Source organism: Calonectris borealis, chromosome 11, assembly GCF_964195595.1.
Source record: "Calonectris borealis chromosome 11, bCalBor7.hap1.2, whole genome shotgun sequence".
In the NCBI taxonomy this organism is placed as follows: domain Eukaryota; kingdom Metazoa; phylum Chordata; class Aves; order Procellariiformes; family Procellariidae; genus Calonectris; species Calonectris borealis.
In genome coordinates this window covers 6,711,289-6,735,863 of record NC_134322.1, presented here as the reverse complement: position 1 = coordinate 6,735,863, position 24,575 = coordinate 6,711,289, and the positions used below count along the sequence as shown (strand labels likewise).

Genomic DNA, 24,575 nt, shown 5'->3' with positions numbered 1-24,575 from the left:
GTGTTCCTTTGTGCCCTAGATCTTAGTAAAAGCAATCGTATTTCTCTTTGTGAGGGTCTGTCTTTTTTGTTTTGCTTCAAGAGACTCCTATCTCCTAGAAGGCTGCAAGTTATTAGAGACATGGGAGCATATAGTGTGCTTCAATGAATTTGAAAGCAGAGTATATCAAATATCCTCGTGTAGAAAGACCTTTGAGTGAAGAGTTGTATCACAGAATGGAATGTTTTTTATCTGCTGAATTATCAGCTCAGAGTAGTCTTCAGCTGCACCCTTTTTTCAGCAAACAGGAAGAGGTCTATGAAATATTTTCAAGTGCCAAGCAAGGTCGGTAGCCAACGATACAGTGAAAACAAGTAGTATGACTTTTGCAAGCTTAATTATCTAAAACGTGGCCTGGATTCAGAGAGCAGGCACCTGACAATTGCAATTACTTGGCACTTGACCATAAGTGCACAGCCTTTTCCAGGAGAAAGCTTTAGAGTTTGAGAAAAGTGAAAATGTTGCATTTATTCAATAGAGGCAGCTGTGAAGTGGATAGTCTATTCTGACTTTTATCGCTATCATGAACCAGAAATTTTGGAATGGGGAAAAAAACCCACATCTCTTCCAGAAAAAATGACACCCTCTTTCTGAAATTAAATTCTCCCCGATCTATGCACTACTCACTCAAATGGTATCAACGGGAATGTTTTTCTTGAGTACCACCTAGGATCCTTGTGCTCCCAGGATTTTCAGCTCCTCCTCAGACTGCATGGAAGCCCTCGTGTGGCTGCCTGCTTTCTTTCAGACCATCAGCTCCATATCTATTTGGTCTTTGGATATCAGTCCTCTGCCAAGAACCCAAATTTCCATTTGATTTTGATCCCACTTTGGTTGTCAAAAGTGAAATATTTGGGGCAAAGAGTTTTGGAATGAATGAATGGGCATTTCGTACAAAATCGAATCAACATATATTACAAGACTGGGGAGAAAACAAAAAACTCTTTATCCGTGTCCAGGTGGATCAAATGTGTGGCTTGCTTTCATCTTTTCCTGGGGAAAATGTCCTTTGATAAGGGTAGGTGTGTGTCTATTACAAGACAGCTTTATGTTATTCAGGGCAAATGGTGTGACATTGTGCATCAGCAATGAGCTCAAGCAGGAATATCAGAGGTCCCAAATGCTTTAGATGAATTACCCTTGGAGAGTAGCCATTACCCTTTCCACACGTCACGGGTGTTGATGTACAGAGGTTTAACCCAGCGTTCTTCTGTCAGGTCATCAATATATGACATTGAATCTGCATCAAAGCTGGATACAGAGTGAAGTTTTCTTAAAATCGATGTTAAAAAAAAAAAAGCCACTAAACCATATTTCTTTGAGACAAGAGCAATGAAAAAACACCCTTTGCTGCGTAAGGGTCCTGTCTTCTCCGTGTTTCGTGTCATATCAATCTCGGCTTTCGCTATTTCATTAAAATTCCCAAGCGGTCAGAAGGTTGTTGCTTAATAGATTTAGCATTGGCTGGCTACATCAATACTGTGTTTAGTCACATTTGTTTTACTGGGGACATCAGTGGGAAGAGTTTAGCAAATATATTCATTCATTTGAAAGGAACCCGGTGCACTTTGGGCCTTGACTGTGCGGTGGTCTCGTGTACCTGAACGTTTCCTTCAGCTAAAGCACTGCCAGAAGTTGCCTCTGTCTGAAGTGCCTCTGTAGGTCCAAATACTTAATGCACAAAGAATTTTAGCTTTTCTTCCAACTGATAATTTCCTTTGCATGGTCCTGTATGGAGAAGGGATTGTGATATAGAATATGTGATTTGTTCTGTGAAAATATTGATACTGATATTTTGTCTTTCTTTCAATTCAGAACAGGGAAATACCCCAAACATCAGCAATTCCCATAGGATGAAAATCCTGAGACTTTTTCAGGGGTTTTCTGATGGTGACCTTGCAAAATGAAGCATGCCGGTGGGGTAGGCACTACTGTCCTATTAACCATGTTAATCACATGGTTATGGGCAGTCTTGGTTGGCGATTGAGCCCCAGTATGTTGTATGCTACTAAGAAGCTTTCAGAGAATGCAGGCATTAGTATTCAGTGAGGATATAAAACATCATCAATAAAAGAATAATATTGATTATGTCTCTTTAAGGATGTCACCTGCAGATATTTTCACATTTCAACTGAATATTCCTTTCCTTCCTTTTTCTCATAAGTAGATGTAAACATTCGTAGGAAAGATAACCCATTTTAGACACAACTATCAGGAATATTGGTTGAGTGAAATCCCCGTGAGATCATCAGCTATGTAGCAAAAGGTGTTTGGGTGATAGAAGAAATCTGATATTTCTGCCATTTAGGTTCATCCTAGGACCCTAGCCCTGGCTGCTCACCTTTTCCACGGCTGGAGAAAGCGTTTAAGCAGTCTTTGCGAACAGCAGAGACTAGGGAAAAGTACCCAGAGAGGAGAAAGAAATAGATCCAAAATGAAATTAATATGACTGGCTGTCTCTCGAGATTGAGGGAGACGTTGAACAGAATCTGAACTCCGGCCCAAGAACAGCATGCAATGAAAATGCAGAGTATTAAAAGCTATTTTGGATGTTTTCTTCTGGGCACAGTTGAGGCATGCCACCGATCTAATCTCCATGCAGTCATGGGTGTTAGCATTACCCTACACCTTTTGCTGAACCGCACTGGCTTAGCACGTTGCCAAAACTGCAAGAGATGGTTTTTTTCTTTGATTTTTTTGCAGGGTTTTTTTTCTTTTTATCCGAATGAAAATCCAATGGAGACATGCCATTTCGTAGCCAATTGTTCTTCTCTCTTGTGCTTTTTTTTCCGCTGAAGAAGGTCAAATGCTAGGATACCTGTATGAATGTTTAGTCTTAGGCTGAGTTATAATTGCACATCTTTTACCAGACAAGTCAAACACTTAGAATTAAAGATGCCAAATGAAGCTGACTGTAAAACTGTATTTGCACTGCATTACTTTTTGCCCTGTTCAATTTTAAAACAGCAGCAACAACAATAATGATACCATTTGAAAAAGTTTCCCGAGTGACAAACAACCTCTATTTCCAAAGACAGACAGAGGTGGAAGTTATTTGTTGCTGATTTGAAACGTACTTGTGCGAACACACCTGCAGACGCACCCAAATGTTTGATTCAGCTCCAGCTCTTAAACTGAAGAGTCTTTTCCCCAAAGTCAGAAGCATTTTTTGTGTGCAGAATGCCATGATATCAGACTTGGACCTTCCCAGTGGTGACATTTCTTTCCCTTTTTCTATTAATTTAGCAGCATGTGACATTTTTTTTCCTTGTTGATTATGCTCTTGGAAGATGTAAGAAAGAAGTATATCCCAAGGAACGTAAAGAGAACTTCCCACTAGTTGTTGCTCCAAGGTAATAGGATGAAATGTTATGAGAAATATGTGTAACTGAAATACATGGAAATTCAGCCCAGAAATTAATAACTATGGAGAACCCAGAATTACGATGTTGTGATGTGTATTGGACACCTACGTCTCTGCAGACACACTGGGAACAACATACCTTCTATCCTGTTGCAGGAGAGTCCGTGAACTAAAGCTCAGTCTAAACCTGCTGCTGGTGGCATCCCCTTGGACCAAAGAGATAACAACCGCAAACCAAGTCCTTCTGGCCCTGTATCTCTACCATCAGTAAATCCATTTTTCAGTTAATTTGGGAAATTGAACAAAATCTTTAATTTCCAAATAAATTTTGTTTTGTTTTCATTCGGTAGCTTTTAAAATTATTTTTTGCCGTTGCTTGAGGGCAGGAAAAACAAACTGTTGAAATAGCAGAATCCTTTATTATGGGCCGACAATACTGTATGTGGCACTTGGCCTGAGGACCTTCTGATGCCAGTCCATTTGGCCCTAGAAGAGGGGCTAGTCACTTCAGCAGCTCTTCTGTTTTGGGCCTGCAGATTATCCGAGCTTGCTGTTCTGCAAAATAGTTTTCTGCCTGCCCCTTTCTTAGTAGCGGCAGCATCCTTTGCCACCCACTCCAGCCCTGCGTGTGCTCTCTTGCGGTGAAGGCAGAGGTGCTTTGTAATCAGTTTTAGTGCAGTGCCTGTTATTGTTATTATTTATTTTTATTAAATAATTCCACATATGTCTGCATAACTCTCAGCATCCTGTTAAGCAAAGCTTTGGATGAGAACATAGTAAAAGCTGGAGTTCCTGGTTGGACACTACAGAGGATGCAAAGTTGGTCCTTATGAGAGCCCTCTTCCCTCTCAACCGTTAGCAAGAAAACCCATCTACCCTTTGATGAGCTATTTGGTGCAGAAAGGGTGGAGCAACATTGGGAAGGGAAGTGACCTTTCCCTTGTCTCGTGAAATCACTTGGTTCCCATTATGCCCTTTCCCCCCTCCCCTTACTCATTTCTGCTATGGTTTATATGAGTGCCTCTTCTAAATGCCAGAGCAGCAATAGCCGTTTTAAATATGGTTGCAATTTCATGCCCCCAAATTTCCTCCGTTATCTTTAATCTTTGATCATTACAGTCCCTGAATGTAGCTTTTTGGTAAGCTGCAGTTTTTTATGTTACTGCTGTTTAGAATTAACTGGTCTGCTTCCTAAAAAGCCAAATGTTTAATCAATACATATCCTACTGTGTATAATAAATACATTTCTGCCATCACTTTTTGAAGAGAGAATGCTTTTGATTTGAGCCAAATAATTTACAAAATGGTGAGGGAGGTTTTTTTTGTTGTTGTTTTTTTTTTTTTTAATAGACGTTTAACACGATAGGGCCAACCGGCAGATTAGAGCATAGAAATGGTATTGAAATTCAGAGGTGGAGCGGGGGGAGAAGTCTTTTACACGAATTAGTTAATTTTGAACATTTGTTACATTAGCATTCGCTCCACTTAAGCTGATTAATTTCTTTGGATTGTGGTTGTTTCCTGGATGATAATTTGACAACCTTGCAATAAACTAAGCGTTAAGAAGTGGGTTCGTGTACTGGAGTGTGTAATAGGTAGGTAAGTTGTTGTTTGTGGCTCTTTTCCTGAACTTTGGAAGGAAAATCCCATTTTAAACCTGTAATAACGGAGGCTGATTACTTCCCATCAACTCACTGGCTTCCAGGGCAGAATTTTCAGACTGGTTATTGCGTGCGCTGCTCTACTATAAAGTACAAGGTCTGTAAATTAAAGTTGAACCATAAGAGATTTAATCTGCAATTTTATAGGTCTCTAATCCAACGGTCATTTTGTATTTCAGGCTCCAAGTATATTATCAGGGTTTGGGGAGGGGGTTTTTTGTGCTTGCGATTTATTTATCTATTTGTTTGTAGTGTCTTTAAATTATATTGTGAATTACAGCCAGGAAAATATTGATGCTTTTTCTCCCCCCCCCCCCCCCCCCCCCCAAACTATAGATTAGAAACGGTAAACAAAGTTGTTACACGCTGAAGAATAAAGACTTGGAACGTGCTTCAAAAGGAGTAATTTACTTGGAGCTGGATGTCCTATTTAATCCTGTAAGTTGAAATATTTTCTCTTTGCTTATCGCTGGTGTAAGAAACGTGTGAATCTGCAAGGACGAGGGTGGGGGATGATGCTTTAACAACCAGGAGCCAAGCAGGAAAAGCCCCGACCTGATTGCATCTGGTGGTGGAGGGGTGTTTCACCCCATGGGTGGAGAAGTGTTGGGACATCAGAGCTCTGTGGTGGCCCCTCCGGGTGGATGGGACAACGCAGGGGCATTTTTGGACTGACAGTGACCACAAGCCCCCTTAGGAAGGAGGGGACGATTACCGCACGCCAAGGCTTCATTTGCAACCGTCAAAAAAAGGCTTAATGTTTAGATTATTATACATTACTTTTAACACCTACTTCTTCCCCAAAAAGCTGACCCACGATGTTCTCTTCCCAGGGTGTTGACAGGAAAATTAATGAGGCATGGACATGGTGCACTTAGTTTTTAGGTGGCTGAGTCAGTCTCAATTGTTTATGCCCTACAGCCTTTTACCGAGTTAAATCCTATTTATTAAGGGCATCGTGGGCTGTGCCGCAGCTCTGCTTTTGCTGAAGTGAGTCCAGCCTTGCCCGATTTAATTCGTCCACTTTTTTCCTAGCAGCTCCTTCTAAGTCGCGTAGAGGCTGAAAAGAGTGAAAGATCCTGAAATTCCTAATCAACACTGGTGATACAAAGCTGAAATAATGCACTTAAAACTACATGACATCTTGACATCTTTTTTTAATATTTTTTTTTTTTCCTTAGGTAAAAGCAAGTATTAGAACATTCAGGCCCCGAGAAAAGCGCTTCACTGAGGAGAACCGCAAATTTTCTAAAAAGGTGAAGCTAGTCTCTGGGCTAAGCTCTCACATTTGTTTCGGAAAGATTTGAGTTGCTGTAGCACAGTTGTAAGAACAAAAGCTCTTTATGCATAAAATGCCGAACACATGTAAATTCGGTGTATTTCTGTATATATTAAAAGGTTTGTTTGTGTTAACATGAAATTGCTTTCTGATCTAGTTTGCATCAGTAGTTCTGCTTCATGCTTCAGAGTGGGGAAAATTATAGCTGTGGATGTTGCACAGTTTGCAGCACCTAAAGCTCAACGAGAGCCTTATTCCTTTCTTTGGGAAGGAAGAAACCAGGTCTGAATTAGTTATTTAAGAAGTCCATAGGATTTTAGAACAATGGCCATTATCCTTTTTTTAAATAAAGGTGCCCTATAATAAGACTGAAATTCCCTATTTATTTCTCCGGACTAATCTAAAACACGTAGAGAAGAGGTTCAGTGTTTTGATTACGTTCTCTCTGGCCCTTTTCCTGAGAGCTTGCTGTATTTTGAGAATTGAAGGGGAATGAAGGTAGGTTTGTGTTACTGTTTTATTTAGTTTTGACATCAAGACGTGCTTTTTCTTTTCTTTTTCTTTTTTTCTAAGGGATGAGGAAAATCTGGAGGGTTTGGGTGTAATTAGAAAGTAGACAGGAGTGGAGTGTGTCTCTGGAATAGAGGCTTTATTTGTAATATGTGCCCTGACATGCTTTTGTAGCTTAAATTATCCCTGTTTCTGAAGCAATAGTAGGATATTAGAGTGTTTGATTAAACTCCTCTTCTCCTCCCCTCCTCCCACTCAATATTTATCAGATCTTATCAAGAAATGTTGATCGCGTGAAAAAAATCACCATGGCAATATGGAATACAATACAATTCCTTCGGAGCTGCTTTCTCTGGGAGTCCACGGTAAAGAGCGTGATAGCATTTGTGGTAAGTGGATTTCTTCTTTTATTGCATGAGGCTAAATGATGTAAGACCTTGAGTGTTACCGTTCGTTCCTCTCCACCGGCATAAAGCCCTTTATCGCTTGCTGTTATTGGTATTTTGTAGCTACATGGCTGCAGGGCTGCAGGTTTCAAGGCAGCTTGGGCCACGTTGGGCCTGATGGGCATGGAAATTAGACCTTCGGGAACAGCCTTTCCTTGCTCGGTGCAGAGGTGTTCACCAGCCTGCCCCGAGCGCTGAGGATGCCCGTGTCCGCGGTGGGTGATGCCACCCTGTAAAGGCTGTGACCGTGTGATGACTCTGGATTTTTTTCTTCCTTTTTTTTTTTTAATTAAAATATGGCAAGTGGATGGTAGGAAAGCAGGGAGGTGGTGGCCAAGAGGGTGATGCAGGGAGATGCCTTTGGTTTGGGTGATCCATCTTCCATTGCAATGAGGCGGCACTTTGCTGCAGGTTGTCAATGCCTGCTATGCCCATGTCCCTGTGGCACGCAAGCAGCTCTGCTGACATCGCCTGTTGCAAATCTGTTCTCTTGACGGTAATAATACCTTGCTTTAAAAAAAAAAAAAAAAAAAGAGAAAAGAAAAAGGCTGGTCAGTGAGTTCTGCTGCGCTCTGCAAAAAGCCAAGTTCTCCACCTGCCTGTCCCACTTTTCAGCTCTCTCCTTTTTCCTTTTGGTAGTAAACACCCCATTTGCAGTTTTCTCATAATCCACTCAAGCACAAAAAGGTTTTGCCTGCTTTTTATTCTGCGGTGTGACATTTTCTTCATGCTTGAAATGTTTGGCATGTCATTAAAGGTTGCAAAATCGTTTTGTGGTGGTCCAGCATGCAGAAAGAAAGTTTTTGAGTTGAGTGTTTATTAAGCAAAATAACAGCCACATCTCCAAGATTTCTCCCCCTTTTACTGTCTGTGAATTATAAGTCTCTTAAAGGTTCTTTTGAGGAAAACACAGTGTATTTGCTACAGTTGAGTAAAGTTGGACCATCCCTGATTGAAAGAAGCTCAGAGCAAAGACGGAGGAGCTGTCTTTCACCCTGCGGGTTAGAGGGATGACTGGCACATAAGAGTAGGTAGGATGAGAGGGTCTTTTCTCTGTATTTTTTTTTTCTTCCTGTTGCTCGAAGCTTATTTAGATCCTATCTAAAGTTAATGGTTCAAGAGCTGGTGGAGAGCAGAGTGGCTAGTACCTTGCTGTGCAAGGGAGCTCTATGGTTGTGCACGAGGGAACTGGATGAAAGGGAGGGACATATGTCAAATCCGGAAGAAAGGGAGGGACATATGTCTTACCATCACCCTACAGCAAGAATCTAAGCATGTATTTAAGAGATTTGCTCGTAAGAGATTTTGCACCAAAATACTTGTGAACTTACAGCTGTGAAGTTCAGTTTTCTAGACTTAGGAACAGTTTGGAAGTGTTCCTCCCTGCCCCAATCTGTATGTAAAATCCACTCTTAACAGGTTAAATAAAAGGTGTACCAAATACCGCGTTTTTAAACTCATCATTCCCCAGCAAGCAACATCTCTATACCTTTAGTACCTGGCTTTGTATCAGCTTAGCCTGTACCATATTTGTCCTTACTGATGACCCGCTTCTGGCTGCTACTGGACACCAGAGGCGAGGAAGATGCACAAAGCTTCTCACCCATTTCTCAGCTGGGTTCGTGAAACCACGGTTGGTAGCTTAAGTGCCAGCCGGGCCCTCAAACCATAAAATGCCCTTTTTTTTTTCTTAGATGTTGTCCCTTGGGCCACTGGCAATAACCCTTGTGACCATATTCTACATATTCCACATATCTTCATTGTGATAATCCCAGAGATTGGGTGGTCCTTAGGACCCCCTCCCCTCTTGTATCGCCCTTGGTTTCCCTCTACAGGTAGCCCATGCCCCTTCCTCCAAGGGGGAGTAAAGGGAGGGAGGAGGAGGAAGACAAGCAGACAGCATAATCATGTGAACCCTGTTTTCTTAAGCAATCAGTCAAAAAACACTGCCAGACAGAAGGAAATATTTGTGAGATCATCAGGGCATGGCAATAGGCGAGGACGTGGTATCTTACGCCTTCCTGTTTTAGTCTTCATTACAGTGCACCTCCCTCCCCATTAGTGCTGACAGCTCGCGTGTGTGACAAGGACATTAGCTGCTGCTTCTGGGTGCGCAAGAGAGAAAGAGGGACAGATAAAGAGGGAGGAAAGAGGACAGCACTGGCAGGGCACAAGTGAATGAGAAAAATGCTATCACCATGTTTTTGCGTTTATAAGATACATCATCCCAAGCTAAATTTCTTTATTAGTTTGTAATGGTGAGAGGAGATGATCCAAGAACATGTGAGTAGATTAACTTTTTTGTGCTATAAAAATGAAATCATATTTTTCATCAGCATTCTGCGATTTTAATCTGATTGTATAGGCACAGAGGACGCTGATCGGGCCTGCTCAGGCACAAGTAAAATCAGAAATTTTTCAGGTTTAGAGGTTTTGGAAAGACAGTTGAAAGGGAGGTGTGAGGTGAAAAGCAAAATTTCACTTTTGGTGATATTTGCCCTGTGCACAAAGGGTTTGGTGCAAATTGTGTTGCACAAATTCTAGAAAAAACATCCTGGGTCAGAGGAAAGAGTTACATGTGGGTTTTCTGCGTTCTTTATAGTGTACATTTCATTGTTGGTCTGGTGTGAAAAATGGACACACATGTTTGTGCCTGCCTGGGAATATCAGGAATATTCCCACATGTGGAAAATGTTGCCTGTAGAGTTAATAGTGTTCATATACCAGGAGAGATCTTAAAAGACTTTGTCCGTCTGTTCTCCTGCATCAATTCAGGATTTGGGGGGATTTGCAGATTTTTAAGATTAAAAAGCTTTTCAGGCATTCTACTCTGTTTATTTAATTTTGATATAGTCATCTCTGTGATATGTTACATTTTGACTGAAACTTGCCTCTCAAAAAGGTCTTTACTTTGAAGATACCCAGAGACGTAGTCTAGCGCATCCCTGTATGGTTCTGCTCGTGTGCCTGACACTCTCCATAACCTACCCTGGACAATTCGTTCCCAATTTCCAGGGTGAATGTTGTGGGTTTTTTAGCCTGGTCCTCATCACTGCTTCCTCTTGTCACACCTTTCTCCATTGAGACATCGCTTCCACGCTGCGTTACTGGTGTTCAAAATGCTGGAGCTGCGTAGTGAAATGTGCCTAGGGGAGTATCTGCTCCCAAGTCACGTTGTATATCTCTGTGGTTATAAGCTGTTTGTTTTTCCCACTCGTGCATATGAAAACTTGTGTTCTTACCTTTCTGATGCACTTTTAAACTGAATTCCTGGTCCTTCCACATGCAAACACTCCCTGCCTGCTCTCCTCCCCCTTCTTCCGTGGTTGTGGAAGTAGGTCCATAATAACTGAATCATTCTTACTGTACAATATGTATTTTAAAAATATTTTAAAAGTTAATTTTAGTCACAGAATGATTTTCAGGAGGAATTATGCATCATTGCACATTGTGCTTGTGATTTTATACAACGTAATTACACCTTCTATTGACAGTTTTCTCTGCATTAATGGTAATTATGTCATTTAATGAAATTACAGTAATTGCATTAAAAAAAACTATAATCTGGTGCAAATTAAAAGGATATATTGACTGGAATTTTTACTATCATACATTTTTTTTAAAGTTTGCATGATAGTTGCGAGAGACGCTGACGGGATCAGGCAAATGATGGGAAACCAGCCACCATAGCACCGCTGGTGTGACTGGCAGTGCTCGCTGCTGATTTGCTTCAGGGTCCCTGCACGCTCACCCATGCCAGCATACTTCATTTTTACTGGCAGCATGTCCCGCTGTATCAGATTTAGGCTTCTTGCTAATCAAGGCTGCTGCCAGGGTGGGTACAGGTGGGAGCTATTTTTCAGGCTCAGCCCTAGCTGGCAGCCTGGGTCAGCCGGACAAGGAATGCAGCACGCACAGGTAGTATTTATTTATTTTGCAGTGACATTGCAGTGTGTCTGGTAATTATTTTATGATGGGTTAGTACCGGGAGGAAAGGAAGGAATATGTGGTGATGCAACGTAATGTGTTGGAAATGTGGAGTTTCTGGTCAAACTGACTGCAGGTATTTAATGGTGGGCAGCTGGGACAATGACAGGCGTGGGATCATTTTGGAGGAGTTTGGGCTTCCCAAAAAGCCAGCTGATGGAAGAGTAGGGAAGCCCTGGGACTTCTGGATGCCCAGCAGAGCTGGTGGGGGTTGTGGATGCAGGAGGAAACCCAAACTTAAGATTTTGAGCTCCTTGCTGCAGAGGTGAGATTTTGGCACCCTTCTCCATTAAGATCTCCAAAGCTTTTTCAATCCAGAGAGAGCTGGAGGATGCCCTGTTTTTTGGCGCTGGCCTCTTGGGCTGTGGGAACTGGAAGCCTGAGGAGTCACAGGGCAAGCTGGGGGAGGCTGCGCGTATGTGCATTACTGTCCCGGTTTGCTTCAGTCCTAATCTGGGACAGCAGCAGTGAGATAAGTTAGACTCTGCAGCCCATGAACTTCTGGGCGTCTCTGCTGAGTGTGCCATTTAACATGCTGCCACTTAAGCTTGCGATATGGGAGCTGGATCTGAGCCCAGTTAAACTTATCTCATAGAGGAGACACCAACCCTCTTATTAGACATGAACAATTTTTAATCCCTGTTGAGCTGGGCTATATTTATACCGATGACCTACAGGCAAAAGGCCATTAGCTTGTTGACAGTGTCCTCTAAAATTGCTAATTGCCTATCAGTAAAAGAGAAATGTTCTTTTCTCTCAGGAAGGATGTTTGTTAACTCAAAATCTAAGCCCTCTGGAGTTTACTTGGGGTAAATCTTTCATTCTGCATGTGGACAAGTGTCTCTTGCATGTTATAGTTAGACTTTCCCAAGCAAAACACAAAATGTTCCAGTCCTGTTTGTTCTAAGCATAATTCAACCCTGGACATGACAACAATATACGGGTAAAACATCCAGTTTAACTTGTGCATTGTTTTGCAACACAGGGATTTTTTTTTTTATTTTTTTTCCCCTTGATGGGAGGGGAGTTATAGATCAATAAGGGAAATTCTTGGGACAAAAGATTAACAGGGAACATGAGGAATCTATGGAGAAGGGAGACCAGTAACAGCTATGAAATCCAAACAACTTAGGATAGAGACCGAGTCACCAAGCATCTCTTGGACCTCTGGATACCAAGCAGAGGATAGAGGATAATTTTCATTGAGACTTTGCTCATCATTTACTGGTAGATGGTAATAATTCACTTTTCTATAGAGTGGGGAAGGAAGATGTACTCTCACATGAGCTTCCCTAAGACTTTCTTATTTTCCCCATGAGTTGTCCACTGATTTTGAATGAGCCGTTCCCTGATACAAAGCACAAACCACCCCGCCATAACTGCATGTGCAGCTGATGAGAAGGGTATCGTCTTTTTTCCTCCCTTTTTTTTTTCCTCCCTTTTTTTTCCTCCCTTTTTTTTCCTCCCTTTTTTTCCCTCCCTTTTTTTTCCTCCCTTTTTTTTCCTCCCTTTTTTTTCCTCCCTTTTTTTTTCCTCCCTTTTTTTTTCCTCCCTTTTTTTTTCCTCCCTTTTTTTTTCCTCCCTTTTTTTTTCCTCCCTTTTTTTTTTCCTCCCTTTTTTTTTTCCTCCCTTTTTTTTTTCCTCCCTTTTTTTTTTTTTTCATCCTCATAACTGAAGACGAAATATAAATCATTGTTCCCAAACTATTCGGGAACAGCATTAAAGTAATGGTAGATTAAAATGTCTCCACATTAAAAAGCTAAATAAAATGAATAGATGTAATCCTAAAGAGAGAAGAATGAGTATTCTTCAAACACTGAATAGGGAACTTGGAAAAAGAAAAAGCTTAGAAAAAAGAAAAAAAGTATTAATGCAAAAGAGATGGTCTTTACTTCCGCTTTACTGTGGAGCTTTTGCTAAGGGCTTTTCTCAGTCCATTTGCAGCTTGTGTTTTGCTACAGTTTTAAAGAAGCAGTCGGCAAAGGGACGAATGCAGTTCCTATTTGCATAGAGGAGCTGTAAAGTAACACTCTGGTAAAAAAATTTGTTCATATTTAAGGCTAGAGCTAGTGCTGGAGGAGCAGTGAAAGGCAGGGTTTCAAGAATTTGAACTAGCAAGTAATTCTTCAGAGCCCCTAATATTTCCTCCCTTTTTTCCCTCTGTAAATCCCTGGCAAAGGCACATCTTTAAAATTATTGTCTTGAACTCCAGTGAAAAGGCGGGATCAGAAGTATGTTTTTATTGTGAGCTATTATATCCCAGTAAAAGCATTTTCCTAATGACGGAGGAAACGTTTACATCCCGCTTCCTCCACGCCGCTCATGGCAGCGCCTGTGAAAACTCACCATTTGTGCGTGCAGAGCCGTTAGGAGCACGTTACCTGACACATGCGAGTAACTGCTGAGCGGAGAAAAAGGCTCCTCCAGACAATTAAAGGAGATGGTTTTACCCTTCTCCCAGCAATTTTTACATTTCCAGTATTATTCTTCTGTGGTTGAGGGGAATACAATTTAAGTTTGAGATCCCAGGCTTTGCTTTGCTGCAGCAGTTAAAATTCCTGGAATAGCAACAGTGATATTGATGATGCTGAGAGACACACAGCAAAGTAAACACATGTTATTTCCAGCTCTTTCAAAAATGCAAGAACAAACAAGGACAAAGTTAATAGGGAAATAACCACTTAGAAGCTTGACAACACGATAAACAAGATTTAAAAAGCAAAGTTTGACGCTTTGGAGTCGGGGTGAGATGGAGCTGAGCAGAGACCAGTACAAATATCCTTTTTAACTTTAAAAAGGATACATGTTCTTATGTTTCCAGCTCAGGGCTTTTGGGGATTTGCTTTTTACCAGTGAAATGTTCCAAAATAAAAATAAAAACAAACCCATATTTTGCATCTGAGGGGTAATATTCATTTCCTATGGGCCTGCTTAACAAGGCACTTACCCTGTATAGAGAGTCCCTTGCTTTCGGGGTTGGGGGGCTTCCTCTTAAATTAAGTCTGTGCTGTGCTCATATTTTTGAGCAACAGTAGTGCTTTCTGTGTTGTGTACTCAAAACTTGCATGCATCACACGATTCCCTCGCACGTTGTAATGAGAGAGACCCAAATCCCTGCCTCTCCCTCTTTAATTGCATTACGTTGTTTTTACTTGATGATAAAACCTTTTAATACCTTGGTTGTGTGTGTTAAACTTTATAGTCAGCGTATGCAGCGGAAGGTCCAGATCTGCTGGAGGATAAAGCTCCATACAGCTGGTCAGCAGGAATGTGTATGCAGGCATCCAGTGAAGAATTAAGGCGATGAGAAAGAAATTCAGCTTTGTTATAGTATATAGATGTATCCTTAGAAGGTGCCTGCGCGAAGATACAGGTATCTACCTCGCTGTCTGTCTCCAGAACTGGATTAGAAATACGTAGTTTTCATCTGTTTGGCTATCTAATGACAGCCCACAAAGCCAAGCCCAAATGTGCAAAAAATTTTATCTAATAAAAAAAAAAAACCCAAACTACTGAAAAAGGGCTCTTTATAGCTAAAACCCGAACTAAAGGCATCCGCAAACAGTTCTGACTGGCTTTCTGCTCGAGTTGTGACCTGTTGGAGAACTCTGCTCGGCGCTTGCCTTTCCAGCTAATTTGATATTGCCTTTTTTTTTTTTTTTTTTTTTTGTGGTTGAAGCTTTGTCATTTGTTTCGAAGCTGTCATTTTTATTAGTCTCCCTGGCTGATCTTTTTGGGCTCTCGTCAGGTGGTGTGTGTTCTCCATTGTCTGCCGGGTCTTGGCAAGCTGTAGGTCTTTTTATTGCCATATGACGTGGGCGTGCTTGCAGCAGTAGCCTGTAATTATACCCACCACAGGTGACAGTTACAAGAGAGCTTTGGTAATAATTTTAGCTGCCTGATCTGATGTTTATGAAGAGCGAACCCTCTTTGTGGTCTGGCTGGAGTTTGCTATATTGTTTCGTACTTTAACTGTTTGATTTATGAAGCCCATTTTTTTTTTCTTCCCTAATATCTAACGTCTTGTGTCTTTTGAAGTTCTGAAGTTTTGTAAGAGATTATTGTTGATCTTATGCTGTTTTGTACATTTTCTGTTTATTTTTGGGTATCTTGTATTTATTTTGCTTTGTCTGGCAGGGTAAAATTGTACTCTTGCTTGTTGCTGGTTTTATTTGTATATTTAACATTGCTGAACTCCTCTTTCTAACCACACATTAGTAGATGTGCTGTGTTCTCCTAGCTGTGAGACTAATCACAGATGAGCATTTAATTATGGGGGGTTTTGTCTTTGACTATTATTTAACTGTTTTATAAAAAAACAAATTCAATATCCATGAAGGCAGCACTGGTTCCTTTACTCTTGATGGAATTGCAAAACTTGCATATGCCAAAGGTGAATTTAGCTCATGATTCTTACTGTTACCTTATAAATCTACATCCCAATGTTAGGAATTTGCTACAAAAAATGTGGGAAAGACTGAAGTGTACGTTGCCTGAAAGCTGGCTTTTCTCTTGTGGTGTATTTCTTTCTGCAGTTTTAGATTCTTTAGAGGAACTTCAGATTAAATGTCTTGAGCATCTTCTGAATTTGTGAGAAAGCAGTAATTTGTAATTCTTATCAATTGACTGGTAGATTGAAAAACAACAGGAATTTATTTGTAACCATTTGCTAGCTTATCTGGTCCTAAAGAGACAATATTCCATATCAGGATCCAGTCACTTGTCTTTTCCCAATTTGCTTGTTGCCTTTCCTGAAAGTTCACTTTATTCATAGATTAGAAATGGCATAAACAAAAGTGAAATTAGTATTCTAAGTTTAATGAATGCTGCATCGGTGTGAGACTCATTAAAGAGGAGCGTGAGAGAGAAGCTACTAACCCACCACTATAGGAAATACCAGAATTTGAGAAGCTTATGTGTAAAGTTCCCAAAGTCTGGCATGGATTTGCACTATGCAAGCTGTATGGAAAAAGGTATATACAGCTCAACCCAAACTGGGGGGGGGAGGTAGGAAACCCATGGTATCTATTATGAAAAGGGTATGTATTAGGAAGTGAAATTGTCATTAAAAGTTAAAATTCCTTTACTTAGTATGTGCTTTTTTTCCCCCAGAACCCAGGTGTATTGATTTTCTTTCAGTCAGGATCTGCTTGGTTTTGTCTCATTATTCACATTACTTTGACCTGGCACCTCTTAGAAAGTGCTTTAAAGCACTTAGTTTTACAGAAAGATTGTAGATGTTGACTATTATCTCCCTTGTCATTGGTGGAGAAAACCTATCAGTATTTTGTGATTTTTTTTGTTCTTTTTTTTTTTTTTAAATTTTTAAAAAGGCACATCCTTTATTTTTAACACAGATGTAAGCTTAGAACAGCGCATTCCCTTGAAACATGTAGGCAGTTTTTATTCTTCTAAAACGAGGGAATAAGTAGAGACATGTCTGTAGGTGGTTTAAATCACTCTAACTCCATTAACTTCGGCAAACCGGTGTTATTTAACATCGGTTCAAAATCTCCATCCTCATTTTGGGGCAAATCCTGTGTGAATAGGAGTAGCAGGTTTCCTGAAGAGGAGGAAAATCCTGTAGGTGGCGATGGGCCCTCACGAATGAGCCAGCTCTGGCACTCAGGCTTGACTCGCATTTTTCTGGCAGGTTTTCTTTCTCTTGCTTGAACTATTTTCTTTTTAATTTAATTCACCCGTTCTCTCAGCGCTAATCTAACACCAGTTGCAGAAATCTTGACAACTGGAAGAAATTTCCTATTTGAAGGTAATGCAACATTTTGGTTTTATGATGGAGACAGATGCACCTTGAGGGGTTTCTCTTAAAGTATTCTACTTCTTGTGGGGCTTTTTTTTTTTCCTGTTTTTTTTTTTTTAAAAAATAAGAAAGAGTTGAATCCTTTACAAGATCTGAAATAAAAGGGAATTAGTATAGAAGCTACAGAGCAAATATATTTTTTTTAAAAGCCTGTTCTCTTTTAGTTTTACTCTTCTCCACTCACAACTAAGACGTGCTTTGACTTAGTGGTTAGTCTTAAGCAACCAGGAAGTTCTCAGGTTGTTTAAGGATAGCAATAAAAAGAAAAATACCCTAAATAAGAATATGTCCCTTCCATTTTTTTCAGCATTCATTGGAAAATAAAGCTGGAGCAATGGGATAACTGCAAAATCCCAGAACTCTGATTTTTAAAAAAATCTGTACTATTAATTATTAATAAATTTGACTACTGCCACAGTAAAAGATTATACTGGTACCAGTAGCATCAACAGAGTTTTGATCACTTCCCCCACCACTTCATGAAAATTAACTCTATTAATCTTAATTGTGACATCCACACTGCAGTCAAGCTTAGCTTTGTTTCAGGTGGTTTTTTGTTTTAAAGGCAGTGTTGTGATTTTGAGAAGTGTTAATAAATATGTAAAACACGGAGTGTTTTGTCCTATTCTAATATGCTGATTTATTTTAGCCTTAACATTACCCGTGTAAAGTCAGCACGTTTACTGAAAGATAAGTGTCATATGTGAGCAAAAGTCTCCACTAAAACAGCCTTTATTTACTCTACTAGCTCAGGTTCAGAACTTTCTACTTGCTTTTCGGGAGAAGTCGCTGTCTTCTGTACTTTCCTTCAGCTTTCACCTTTTAATGGAACAGAGGAGCTGCACAGCTCTGTATCAAAGCCAATTGTCAGCTTTCATTAGATGTATTCTATTGTTTGTTCAGATTAGAAATAACTGCATTACGCTTTGACTTTGAAGGCTTGTTTGTTTTTAAATATACTAGGTATATGTGACCTTTTTGTTATTTGTGATGCACTTGGCTTGACAAATTTGAGATACCCATTTAAACAGCAGCAAAAACTATTTGTAATGCAGGTACTTCACAGAAGGCACTTTTTGTGGGTCTAGAAAAGTAAAACAAAATCCTGCAGCTGATACAAAGTATTAATAGATTCATATAAAGTATTGTTAGCTAGCACTGTACCTCAAATACATTGCGTGGGGGGAAAATCCCCACTGCTTAGTGAGACTGCAGCACCGTTATTTAGCAGTGGGTGGGAATCCAGTTAGCTGGTCTTAAAACCCCATTATGTATTGTCCATACGAGAACTGTTCAGACATGGCCTCTGTCAAAACATGATGGCAAGGAAGTCTAATTCCATTAAAAAAAAAAAGCACTAAGCAAATTTTCTTAAAATGTTTAGAATATTAAATGGGAAATGCATAATGGATACAGTGATATTAGCTTTTTTTTTTTTAACACCGAACATGCCCATCAGGAATTAGATGATGACTTGTTCTAGCAGTTAAGAAAACTTCCCCAGATACTTCTGTGTACACATTTGGGAAAATTATTTGCAATGATGTATTTCAATTTCCTTAATAAACTAGACCTGTCTTCCTAATTCCCTTCCCCTCAAGTCCCTCCATGGGGGTTAAGAAATGAAGTATTTTGAAATTATGATTAGATAACTGTTTCTATGAATAAAAACCTAATCTATGCTTTTTTAAAAAAAAAAACAGATTTATCTTCCAAAGCTGGGAAATAAGCAGTGGCGGTAGAAAGGAACTATGAGATTAATAAAAATGAAGACGTTTTGCAGAGTTACTCTGGATTGTTTTAATCTTTTTTTTTCTTTTCTTTGTTTTCTTTTTTTCTGGGAAGTAGTACTTCTGTAACGGCATGCATTGTGATGGCTTTCCTGCTTTCTATTTTAAAGGTTGTATGAATGCTAGCAGAGATAGTAGTCCTTTAGTGGGCAATGAATGCTGTCTTACACACTGATACCTATAGTAACGCATACAGAGTGACTATGAGATCAAATGCTCTGGTTAAAAAGCCTTAGGGAAGCATTATGTGTCTGAGGTCTGATCTATTGTCTGGGAGGTCGGAGAGTGTTAATGCACTCTGCAAAGATTAGACTCCCTCTCTAATTGCTCCAACACTTCCTTAAAGGATTTAAACAGTCGGGAAAGGTGATGCTCCTTGTCAATTTTTGTCTTCTGACAGCCGTTGAAGTTTATCTGTCTTTCCACGGAGACCACTAGATCACGTAAACCAGGCAATGTCAAAAGCACGAACCCTGAATTAGGACTGAGAGCAACGAATGCCGTTATTTACAACTTCGTTATTTCAGCTTTTAAATACTTTTAAGGGTTGGGGACCAGATCGCTCTTACGTGCCATTCCATTTACATTTGGTGATGAGAACTCCCAAAGTCCCACGAAAAGTTTAACTCACCGAGTTCGATGAAAAGTCACCCTTTCAATTCTGAAGTGGATCAGATTATTGTCTGCATCCCTTAGGGCATGGCTGGTGCTTCCCCACCGCATCCCGACGGTACCGAGTCCGTGGGTGTAACAGCCACTGCTGCTGTATGCAGTGCTGCTTATTTATCCAACCGCAGCGCTAAATCGGAGTTACTGTGAGGCACTCTTTGCTATTTACCCCAAAATTTGCCTTTCCCTCACTAAGTCTGGTAAGTACTTGGGTTTCCCTTGGTTCACAGACCCTAAATCATGTATAAAAAAACCATCAAAAACATGGTAAAGCTCATGCAGGAAAGCTTTTCTGCTGCTTAGCCAGCATGTCCACACTGACAGGTGCTTGACCCCCATCACTGGTTTTTACAAAGCAAAATAGAAATTTGTCCAGTGTCAGAACCACTTAAAAGAACCAGATTATTATTTTGCAGTCTAGCTATTTGAAAATCAGCGCCAAATAGTTTTGCTGCTGGTTTAGAGGACTAACCTATTATAACGGCTTATGTTTGCAAAGGATGCTGCTTGTGCTTGGAAAAGCACTTTAAGAGCAAGGGATGAAAAAAGGTGAATGTGAGAAAGGAGAAGCACGGCTCAACCCCCGGAGAATTGGGAAGATTTAATATTTCTGCAACAAGGCCACGGTATCCTCACGTTGACAGTAGGGTAACGTTATTGTAACGCGAGTGGAATTTGACCCATCTTTTTAAAAATGTCCGTTCCTGTTTCACAGACAGATGTGAGTGTGTCCTGTTTCAGCGCAGCTCACACAACACGACAGGTCCTGCCGAGCAGAGAGTCATTCCGTAGTTATTTTTTCTGGTGGATCAGAAGCTTTTTAATTTGAGATACTGTCTGTGTTTTTGCTAGTCTTGCAGCATCTAAATATGTTAGTGTATATAATCCATTTCACACATATAAATGTATAAATATGACCTATATAAAGATACATACATTTAATGCCTCTTTTCTAGACTCTGAGCAGATGACTAATACAGCTGTTCAAAGGAGAAAAGGATTTTTTTCTTTTCTTTTTTTTTTTTAAAAAAAAAAAAGCCCTCTTGGCTCTGAATCGGAAATTGAGGAGCAGAATTCATCAAGTGTATTCTGATCGTTCTCACGTGGGTAGTTCCTCCTTCCCTTCCTGCATAGCATGTTCCTTTGCACTGTTGCTATATTACATGAAATGTTTCATCTGTATATAAAAATTAAAAATTCAAACAAAAATCTGGCCCACATGAAGAACAGGCCCTTTGGGCATATGGTTCATTATGCATATTCGTTTAATTACTAAAACACTTGGGATGTCTCTACTGCCCTTGCTTTCAACTTGTAAAGTTGGATCTGTTCTGCAGCACAGAATATGTTGAACAGGCATGTGTCATAAAGGACTTCAGTTTTCTCCTACTTAAAACTCTATATAATGTTCTTGGCTGGATTGTTAGAATTTACTGAATATTGGTTCAATCCACTGCATCAGAACAGCAGTTCGGGATCTCTTTTCCCTTAACACCTTCTCTAACCCCAAAAAGGCAAATTTTACAGTGGTTAGTTCAGAGTTGTGTTTAGTATCGAAGTAATGTGAGACTAAGGATTTAAATTTCAGGCACATTCCCACGAAGCACCTGAAGTCGCACGTTGAAGCTGTATAACTTTTATTAGCTAAGAAGGGATTGCTGTGATAGTGTGACTTTAATTGATTTTCAGGGCAAACAGGTGGTGATGGTTTAGGCATCCCCTAGTCTCCTGCCATTCCTAATTTGGAGCTGCACATATAATAGCTTTATTAAAATAAACAATCTTCTGGCTTTAGTTTTACCTGAACAGCTGCCTGAAATTGCAAGAGTCTTGCAACTTTTTTTTTTTTGTTAGGTTGTTCTGTATTTTGGAAAGCAAGATGCTAGAGGTCTGCTGGTGGAAAACCTCTATTACATAGTCATGCTGTCAATGCTTAGGATTTTTTTGTGTCGCTGCTGTTGTTGCTAACTTACAATAGTAACGTATTTAGGGTATAATTGCAGTAAGTCTCCCAGACGTCTTCATGCATTTGTTCTGTAATGCAGCAATTTTGTCACTCTGCAGATTATGAACCTGCTGAAATTGTTTAAGTGTGTGGTAATCCCTCTCCCTGTTCTCGGTGTCTGGTGTGTGTGTCAGGTGTGGGGAGGGCTGGGGTTCAGTTACGATTTTTGCTCTCCTCTTACTGTGGGAAAGGGGTCTCAGGTAGGTGAAGAGACCTTCGGGGCTCCAGCGTGGGGCTGTGGTGGAGAATCCCATGTACAGCATAAGGAAAGAGAATAATCTGCAATTTTTTGCCTGAAAGGATGTCATCTTGCTGCTTTATATGTGCTTTATAGGTGTTTTTAGATTTCTGGTTTTGTGACCTGGGTTGACTGGGATTTTTCTTTTTTTTTTTTTTTAATTTAATTTTTTTTGCTCCTTCTGCTCTGCTTCACTCTGGAAACATTTCTTTAGGACTGGAGGTTTCAGAAAAGAAGGTTCCAGACAGTTTTGCAGCATTAGTGTGTACAAGCATCTATTTCTCATTTATGTGAGTTTACTGAAATCTGATTATTTTTGTTTGTGTTTGTTTTAATGCCATAGTTGGAGACTGCCAGGGAAGTAACCTTATGTGCGATCCTCCTGCCTCTGAACACTGAGTGAAGTCTAATTAAACATATTTGCTTTATTAGAGAGCCCTTTTTCCTTTGCTCATTCAGCCCTAATACACAGTACGAACGTGAAGGAGGAAGTCATTAAAGTAGTTTAAAAATATCGGTTAAGCCTCCCGTTTGCTACCAATTGTAACCCAATGTTGAGAGCCTAAAGTTAAAGAACACTTCGACCAAATACTCTTTCCACGCGCTGTACAATTACGTCACCATCTGACCCTCACTGCTAATGTTCCTCACAGTGTGAACAAATATGTCTCCAAACTAAGTGGACATTTATCAGCTCAGCTAATGATGAATTTTTTCGTGACCCTTTTAAGGTGTTCACCTTATCCAGAATAAATAAAATTAACCTACATTTTTGCCTCCTTTTAAATAGCACAGATTTTTTTTCTGACACTTTTTGGAAGAATTATTTACTATAAGATCAGGCTTTTAACTTGCCTAATGCCTGTCTTCCTTGCAAATAGATCATAACTTTCTGTATGAGAGTAATTCCAAAACTATGACCCTGCTGATAAACAAAGCAAAACATTAGAGATAAAAATGATCATTTAATTTAGCTACAATATAAAACAACAGAGGTTTTTTTTTTTGGCATGCCACCCCTGCTTTGTTTTAGGATCTTCCCCCATTGCCTTTGTCTGTGATAGTTACCCCTTTAGAAATAACATGCAGATTTATTCCCCTGACCCACTCCCAGCGGATTACCCCAAAAGATAGAAGACTGTTGTAATATTTTTTTCCCTGTTTTTTCAATTTTAAACTTTATTGCTTGAGGGTCTTAACTGTATTTTACTTGGCACAGGAAATGTAAAATATGTTAGATAAAAGCATGAGGGAAAAATTAGACCAGTCAGCAAGCTAGCAAACAGCTATTTCTTCAGTGTCTGCAGCCTAAAAGGATTTGAAGTCTTTTACTCTAAAGCTGTTGTACGTACATGAATATAGAACCCAAAACTTGTGGTGTTGTAGTTGGTGTTGTTTTGATTAACCCCTTTGGGGTTAGGGATGAAGAGAAAGTAGCAGCCACAAGCAAGCTGCATGGAGGCTCCCCGTTAGACTTGGGGTGGGCTGTTAGACTTTGGGGTTTAAATGTACGTGTCTCAAAGGACAAAGACGACACCCACAGACACACACCTTTTTGTGTTGAAAATTGTCATCCAGACCAATTTGACAGATAACCTTCAAATATCTGGGATGCAATATATAAATCTTAACTTATAAACTTAACAGGTGATAAGTTCAGTGAAATAAACTTGAACCAAGCGGCTCTGCCCTGACCCCTCATTAAAGAAAGATCTCTAAGGATCTTCTTTTTAATTTCCTAGGCTGGCTAATCTCATTAATGTAATCAAAATAATCAAAATAAAGGAAAACCCTCACCTTTGAGTTGGTTTGATTTTATTTTCTTGTTGTTTATCTCTTTCTGATTCCAGGCATTGTTATGAGTAACGAATAAATCCATTGAACATGTTAATGACAAAAATAATTCAGGCTCAGAGTGTGGACATTTTGTAAGGGTTTGCAGTCTTAAGCGTAGCATCCCAACCTTCCCTGATGAAGGTACCAACAGCAGTGTCCCAAGAGGATGGTGGAGAACAGATTGTAATATTGTCAACTCTTCTGATTTCGCTGTGACTTTTGCAGGATAACATGCTTTTTCTTAAAGCGCCATTTCTTAGAGTCCTGTGATTGCACATGAATCACAGCTTTCATTTAAAACACAAATAAGTTTCTGCTTCCTAGCAGCAGCAAAGAAAATGAGATCCCCCTGAAGAGTCTAAACCAGACAGTGATAAAAAAGGCCCTTAAACAGTATGAGATTTTTCAGATGTTCTTCAGGGATTTTTTTTGTTGGTTGTTTTATGTTTTATTTTGTTGGGAGTGGGGGACATTGGTTTTTTTTTCCTTTTCTTTTTGAATGTTCAAACCGGTGTTAAAATTGTGACCCTGATGAGTATAGTTCCTATCCTCCTGCCTCCTTCCTTCGAAGGCTTTATTCTGTCACTCCTGTTCCTTGTTGCATCCTTGCACTATAGATTTCCCCCCCTTAACCTCATCCTGGGCCACTTTCTCGGCAAGCCGCAGCTGGGACAAGCAGGGACGGGACAGTGGGTGTGGCAGCAGGACGTGGCTTTGGAGCTGTGTCATTTAGCCTACGCAGACGACTGAGGTGGGCAAACGTGGCCACGTTGTTTCTGTTATCCAAACCCTCTTCTGAAAAAAAATCAGGAAGATCTACATGGTAGCAAATTGTACAAACGTATCCTTTATTCCTACTTCTCAATTCTGTACAGTCATGCATGTTATAGACTGAGTTATTTTGGGGCAAAATTTCATGTTTTGGTTTGG

General features: G+C 40.0%; 1 protein-coding gene across 1 annotated transcript in view; it reads left to right on the top strand.

Moving 5' to 3' along the window:
* Positions 1 to 24,575, top strand: part of MCTP2 (multiple C2 and transmembrane domain containing 2) — a 105,970-nt gene that overhangs the window by 51,491 nt on the left and 29,904 nt on the right. The window contains exons 14-16 of the mRNA XM_075159860.1: positions 5,401 to 5,502; positions 6,246 to 6,320; positions 7,123 to 7,242. Of these exons, the coding sequence (XP_075015961.1) occupies positions 5,401 to 5,502; positions 6,246 to 6,320; positions 7,123 to 7,242 (297 nt within the window). The remainder of the gene's footprint in view (positions 1 to 5,400; positions 5,503 to 6,245; positions 6,321 to 7,122; positions 7,243 to 24,575) is intronic.